General features: G+C 38.1%; 1 protein-coding gene across 2 annotated transcripts in view; it reads right to left on the reverse strand.

Moving 5' to 3' along the window:
- phactr2 (phosphatase and actin regulator 2) overlaps window positions 1-7,455 on the reverse strand; it is a 45,953-nt gene extending 38,498 nt beyond the window's left edge. Inside the window, exon 1 of one of the 2 annotated variants that reach the window (XM_019366630.2) lies at window positions 7,198-7,455. In XM_019366630.2, coding sequence (XP_019222175.1) covers window positions 7,198-7,339 — 142 coding nt within the window. In that variant the 5' untranslated portion in view covers window positions 7,340-7,455. The remainder of the gene's footprint in view (window positions 1-7,197) is intronic. The other variant, XM_019366631.2, reaches the window with a different exon arrangement.
- Window positions 7,456-7,968: the final 513 nt, after the last annotated feature.

Genomic DNA, 7,968 nt, shown 5'->3' on the forward strand with positions numbered 1-7,968 from the left:
TCGTTTTTGATGTACTGCAGAATATTTTTATAAAATCCCAGGCCAGGAAAACCACCTTCATGTTTTTCTGTTTTATCTTCAGCTACTTTGACACAAAGGCATCTGCTGTGACGCTCACACCTTTGATAAAGTCTTGCTGTGTCAGCTTCCTTTTTATAGATACAAAAATATGTAAATGTACTGATCGGAATTATAATATTTCTGACTGTCAAAATTTCCCAGATTCAAATTGAATTGAATCGAATTGAATCGAATCGTGGATCGAATCGATTCGGGACCTTGTGAATCGGAAACGAATCGATTCTAGAAATCAGTGACGATACCCAGCCCTAGTTGTAAGTGTGTGGTTGTCAGTCTCTCTGTTTTAGCTTCATGATGATGAACTGCCAGTGTGTACCCCACCTCATACTCAATATCAGCTTGGATAGGCTCCAATGCTTGTGACTCTGAATTGAATGAGCAGTTAATATAATAAATGGTTGAATTGAAAGGGAAACAAAAGAAAAATAAACAAAAGGTAATGTACTGTGTATATAAATGTGTCTCAAATGCAGTGATATAAAGCATCATAAAAGCCACAAATTGCATAGTTCAAGCACACCTCATGTCCTACTTGTAAAAACAAAAAAAAAAACAATAAGAAAAAACACTTCCTCATACCAGCTTAACCACCATGGCCATAACTCAAGAAATCATACAGTAAAGCCTAAAGCAAAACGTTAATACACGAGAGTCACAACTGAACTCACATATGAAACCTGAAAGGGGAAAGAGGAGTCCAAACACACAGGGCTTAGGGCATAGGTGAAACTAATGAGAAATCAAAAAGGAAGCAAAAACATCAGAGATGCACAAAACACTCTTTACCAAAATAAAACAGGAAGTGAGAATGATTAAAAACAAGAAAACAAACAGACACATAAACAGAGGTAGACAAAAACCAGGAAACACACTAGGAGACATTAGGAAAATATGAAAACCAGAAACCCAAGAATGGATTTCAGTTAAATGAACAGGGACCGTGACCATGACACACCGTTATAATCCCCTTAAAAATGGAAAAAAAAAATTCCACACTATAACGGAGGAATGGAAAGACAGATGTGGACATATTTCACAAAGTTTTCAGATACTGAATTTTTACTGTCCACCTTTTAATTTAATTCACTACTAAGTATTAAGTACACACACTGAGTCTGAAAAGACATGGACGTAAACTGCAGCTGTCTAGTGGCCTTTTTTTCTCCCCGTTTTAACCCCGTTTGTGGCTTATTACATACTGCTGCTTAATTAAGAAGACAGCTGAAGACTGTGGCCCAACGACAAGAATATAAACATAAGATTTGTGAGAACTATATCTCTAAAAAATTAACAAACATACTCACACACACTGAGAGAGATTCAAGTGAGGGCAGGTAGAATAAAAAGTGCAAGAAACATGAAGTGCCATGGCCTCTGGTCTGGTTCCAAGGTTTTTGAGTGGTTTTGTTGTTTTCACTCTTGTTCTAGCGCCTCACATTTTTCATTATGTGTTCTTGATTCTAAATCTAAATTCAACATTTCTTCATCTTTGTTTCGTGCATTTACTGTATTCCACTGAGGAGTCTAAGTTTTGTTTAATCTAGATTATTATCATTATTAGTAGTAGTAGTCTCCCTAGTGTCCATGTTTATGCCTCCCTCTGTGTGCATTTGTTCCTGACTTCTTATTAAATGTTTCTATTAAATTCTGTGTTAGTGTCCTTTGGCTATTTCCTGTTTTACTTTGAAGGTTAGTTCTCTTTTTCCCTGACTGTTTTTACCTGCTGTTAATTGTTTCCTATAGCGTTGTGCCTGCTCCCCCAATTAGTGCTCCGTGTTTATATATAGCCCTGTGTTCCTCCTCTGTCTGCTAGTTCATCTGTTATGCTCCCCAGTGTGCTCTGTCTCTGTGCTCATCATGCCACTTTGGTTCCTTTTGTGCCTTTTGGGACTTTGTTAATGTTCAAGTTTCTCATCAGCCAAGTCTGCTTGGGTCCTTTCCTTATCGCTTTCTGTGATACTAAGAGCCAGATAGATGGTTATTTCCTCTCTCTTTGTCTCTCCCTCTCTCACTTTTACACACACACACAAACACACACACACTAAATAATTAAATAAGCTTTATATCAGCAAAAGTTAGGATTATTGCATGTCTCTTTTAGATATCTGCTGCATATTTATGTTGGCTGTGTACGTCTACTAAGCACAGGTGATTTTTAATTTCCTGTTTATTATAAAGCATATCTATTTCACATTAAAGTTCAATCTGTGGAAAGAAAAAATGTGTCAGAACATGATAAAATGTGCTGATGGACTAAGAATAATAGATATGCGTGCGTGCATGTGTGTGTGTGTGTGTGTGTGTGTGTGTGTGTGTGTGTGTGTGTAGCCAGTGTAAACAATGTAAGTAAACTAGAGTGAGAACAAATATGGTGTCCACACACAAACATTAGTGCTACGTGTCAACTGTCAGTGCTTTCCTGTATTATTCTATTTGACTCTCTTATTATTATTTAATCCTGTTCTCAATTGATATTTTTATACATACATATAATTTATCTTATACCTGTAATTTTTGTCACTAGTGTCTCTCTTCCACTGGATTTTTTAATTAACACATAGAGTGATTATGTAATTCCCACTTCACGCTTAAACACACACTTGCTGTATGTAAACAGCATTATTAGAGGCTGTGCAGAGTAATCATCCTGCTCATTTGCAGCCGAAGCGTTTCAACATATATTAATAAAGTTAAAGGCTTATTAAGTAACTGCACAGAGTTACTGTTAGACAGATGGAGGGGGAGTAAGAAACAGAGAAAGTGAGACTTTGACTTTTGATTCAGTCCAATGAAAGGGCTCCCAATAAGCGAGAAGAACAGAAACTGGCTCATCAACTCCAGTAACACCCACCCACACAGGCACACGCATGATCACACGGAAAAGCAGCGAATAGATTAAAAAAGCATAAAAGTGCCAGTATCTAACAAGATAATCAAAAAGAGATGCAGTCTTATTCTCTTTTCTCACAGTTTAATGTGAGAGCAACACATAAAGTCCATCCAAAAACTTACCAAGGCTGAGTGTGATTATTAAAAAGGAAAGAAAATCAGTTTCTTAGAGCTAGCATTCAAAGAGTGTTCATGAAGATTCCAGGGAGTGTATTAAAAAACCAAGACAACAGAGCTGATCCAGAATAATTATTGGATTTGGAGTTGCTTTTTGTTATCTGCTGGTATAACCACGAGGTCATTTAAAATGCAGCAACAGCAGGCCAACAGGTTCTGATGAAGTGCGTTTGGAACGTCCCTGCAGAACAACACATAGGAGAGTTTACCGAACGTATGGCTTACTCACACTTCACTACTGAAAATGAAATAAGTTGCGCATCTGACACCGCTGCAGTCAAGGTTTGGTTAGATTTAAACACAAACCCAAGTTGATCAGGGATTAGGCAAGCTTGGTGATTTGGTTTTAAATTATTACTAAAAGAGGGTGGGCCAAACGTCAGCGATTGATACTGTTGTTGATACTGTTAAAAGCAATGACTGTTAGTTAAAATAGTATATTCTGTAGATCCATTCTCTGTACTGGCTTCTATGGAGAGCTTGCATAAAGGCATTACAACTAGCCTCTCTTCTGCTAGCATGTTAGCTAATGTGACGTTTTTAAATTAAAAAAAAAACTTTCTCCAATTATTTTATTCCAAGATTAACATTCATTGCAATCCTTGGTATGGGAGTATATGGGAGTATGTGACTTTTCTGAACAAATTTAAACAAATGCTGTTTGACTGCTTGAACTGGGTGTCACACCTAGGGTTGCCTGTGGGCTTGTTGAAAATGTGTCACAAGGCATCTTAAGTTATAAAAGATATAAGTTTGTTCTTAAAAATCTGCCACTGATATCTAAAGCCTGGTTCCAAAGCTGTAGGCTAGGTTTTCAATATTTTTAAACTTTGACGTCAGAAACCAGAGTTAACCATTACCTAATGTCTTGCTTTGCTCAAAACAGGTATAATCATAATGACCCTTTGAGAGCTTGCTGACATGTTGTTTTTAGGGGTGGAATTACTGCCTCACAGCAGGGTCATTGATAAATTCAAATGTGATGGTATTATGTAAAAAACATATATCATCATAAATGTAGCTGAAACAAGGTGGTTGTATTTTGCTACATAACAGCCATAGTCAAATAAGTCAATAGATCCTAAACTGTGGTCTACATTTGGTTACAGACAGATTCCTTCCCATCACTGCCACAGCTGCCCCATCACTTGGCACACATTTCATGATGTCGCTACATCTATCCGTTGTAATTGGAATAAAAAACAATACATTTCACATTAAAATATTTTCTTTTTAGAAGCTTTCAATTGACACAGCAAATATTAAACCAAAACTCCTCTCTCTGATTTGTCTATCTCCAGAATTTAGAAATTGAGCTCTCAACAAAATCTATTAAAAATTAATGATTTAGTAATTTCCAATTCCATTTGAGACTTTGGAGAAGGAAAAGCCAAATGTGGTTATAATAAGTGAACACTGCAACATGGTTACAGATGGTGTTTTTATTTACTACAAAAACCAAAACCATAACTTTTTTTGGGTATGTCAGTGGCTGTTGCAGAAGCCACATCGGTAGCTAAAGATGTGTGGGCAGTGAAGGGGGAAGGGCAGCTCACTGCATTTCAGTACATTTTAACAAGCAGTTATCGCAGGCTAAAAGGGTCTGTAATCAATGTAATTTCGAGGCAAGTACCCGCAAGAAGCCAAGCTACCAGAAAGCTGACACTCCTCTGTTGTCTTCTTTGCTTTGGTCCTCTCCTCCTCCTTAATCATCCAGTCCTTGCATCCCTTTCTGCCTCCTCTCTGCTCTTCACTGATTTCACAATGTTCCCTTGTCTGCATTCAAATGTCTCACTTGCTTTCCACTCTTTGGTCTGTTTGTTCACTGTTGCTCTTCTTTGTCTTAATATGTACTTTTTGTTCTTGGCCTTTCCTTCTATCTTTCTCCTCTATTTTCCGGCCTCTTGTACCATTTTATCTCCTCCTCTACTTTATTCCTCTCTAATTAGGACAGCGAAACAGTACCCATCTGGAGGACAACATATTATTTACAAAGTACATCAAAGGCCATCTTAGCATGCGCATTATCCACATATAACCTAAGAGCCATGAAGTGCATTGGTGTACATGCTTTGTTATTTTTATGCACATTCAGGAAGTGATAGAAAATTACACCAAAAATTAAACAGAATCTTTTGTCAGTCTTTATTCAGACCCACTTTACTCAAAAACTATGGGGCTTGATTTTGCTCTGGTTACATTTTAGCCACATAATATCTCACAAGACTGTGGTTTCTTATCTCAGTGTCTTTCTTTAACACTCCTCACCTGTGGCACAAATACATTTTTAAAGGGGATGGATTGCTTAGAGAGTTCACTTTTACTTAAAAGAGCCTATTTTGTTTTATCATTCGATTATGCTTCCTGTTGCCTTGCATGTTCTAAAGTACGTGGGCGGCATTTCCTTTTTATTCTCATATATTTTGTAAACAAACCATACTTAGCATGAAAAGAACATCCCTCCCTTCTGCCATTAATCGTGCTAATATTCCCCACTGGAGCAATTTTACATTGGGAAGGGAAATTTCTCAGAACCTCGATCAGCTTCATCCCTTCTAGTCAAAAAAGAGAAAAGAAAAAAATATGATTCTTTAAAATGACAGATATGGTCTGCGTCATTTGCGATGTGTACTACACTATTTCTAATCTCACATCATCTCAGTCAAAATAAACCCAGCCTCCCACCATCAGTCCACACCTGGGTGACGTAATACGTTTGAGCTGATGTGTGCTGTTTTTAAGGACCATTGTTAGGAAAGGTGAAATAGCGCCCCCTGTTGCTACAAATCGTTCAGTTTACAATATAGTGTGTTTTGTACACATTACAGTCATTATATAGTCTAAACCGGTGGTTTGGAACCTTACATATGTTTAACAGATTTGACTGAAGATTACATATGTAAGGGCATTTATAAGAAATATTTAATAATCTTGCATCGACCCAATTGGTGAAGTTCAAAATGCAAACTGGCAGGAGACATAAATAACTTTGGGCATCTATTTTCCTAACGGCTCCACTCCACAATCATTTCCTGTAATTACAGCCTAACGGTAAACACAGGACACTTCCTGTGGCAACTGTAGACAAGCAATGTAACTCTTAACTATTAACGCAAATGTTATTTTTATGCTATAATAAATTGATCCAATTTAAGGAGAAAAAAAAAAAAGTCCTCACCAAAAGACAGTGAATTAATAAATGTTATGTCTGCAAACTATGTCAGAGCAGAGGGAGGCATGTGAATTGGTCAAACAGCACGGCTCCAAGTTAAAACAGTGTAGATGGCTGATAGGAAGTGGTTCAAACCACTAAAGCAGTATATAGGCCTGCAAGCCACGGGCTTCAGGCAGCAAAACCCTGACAGTGACATTTAGGACACATGGTTAACACAGTGAATGAGGTCTCACACTGCATCATTTTAACACCCTCTCCCCAAGTATTGGTTTTACATTTTACATCTGAGACCTTTCGATATCTAATACCCAAAGAAATAACCGCCATTGTTATTATACTGATACTGCACACTTTCTAACTTCAGTTACTGGTGAATTTAATTATGTGTCACACCCTGACTTGACAAAGACGATCTCCATGCAATTTATTGTGTAACTTTGAGGGGGAAAAAATAGGTGTACCCACTATATGGTGATGAATTACAGGTGTGTCACAAGAGAGCAGTGAGACACTACTGTAATTATTGTGTTCTATGAACATTAAATGTATGAACAAGAAAGCAGAATTAAGTATAAAACAAAACAAACAAACAAAAACTGGCTTCTTTATTTGCTCTTTTTTTTTTTTTTTTTAAATTCAGCCCAAAATGTGAGAGGAAGAGATAAGACAACTATTTTGGGGTAGGAGAACAGGAAGTCAAAGGAAGCAATTTGGAGATGTTGTCTAGAAAGACGTAACTGCTATAACTTGCATAACCTTAACTGTTGATTAAAGAAAGCTAGATGAAGCCTATTTTGTGCTTATTAAGCACCTCTGTCTCCAACTTCCTTATTATTATTTTTTTTCTTGGCCCACTCGTGAGAGGTCTCTCCTACCTGAGCGGGCTCCCCGGAGCTTGAACAAAACTCTAGCTCGAAATCCGGAGGTATCACTCTGAGAGCGGCACCTGTGGCGGGGCCAAAGCTGTGGAAAAAGCTTCATCTCCCGGTAGGTATCCCCCTCCTCTTCGTCGGCCATTGTCACCTCGTTTGTCAACCCGCCAGGCGAGAGGAGTAACAAGTTCACAGTGAAGAGAAAGCGAGAAACCTCACAGGAACCTGCTGAACATCAGCACACCGCCTGCTCCTCCTCTCTTCCTCCTCTTCAAAGTTTTCTTAGCCCGCAGACAGTACGTGTTTCTGTGTTTGTTCACGCCCATCATCTGCCTCTGCAAACAGGTTGGCTTGCTGTTATGACTAAGAACAATTGTGAAAGGCAGCAGCAGCAGCCTACCGATTATCCCACTCACTGCTGAAGCTGTTTCCATTTTGCATGACTTAAAAGAAGAAGACGGAGTTTAAGCAATGCATATACTGCATGCATTTGCGTAACATGGCTCTTAGCTGTAACTTGAGGCGGCATGCATGGAAAATAAATAACTTTAGTGCACAGAAACTCCATTACAGTCATACATAAGACATTTACCGAAACTGCATAAACTGCATCTGGATGCAGGACCTGGGAGTTGCATGCATTTTCTCCTGCATGAGTGAACCGTATGAACAGATAGTAGTAGTAATATCAAGTTAGAGACGGTTATATTTATTAGAAATAAACAAAAAACAGGAAATATGAGGCACTTTTGCATGAAGAAAGGTTTCTTTTGT

Source organism: Oreochromis niloticus, linkage group LG13 (genome assembly GCF_001858045.2).
Source record: "Oreochromis niloticus isolate F11D_XX linkage group LG13, O_niloticus_UMD_NMBU, whole genome shotgun sequence".
NCBI classification, from domain to species: Eukaryota; Metazoa; Chordata; class Actinopteri; order Cichliformes; family Cichlidae; genus Oreochromis; species Oreochromis niloticus.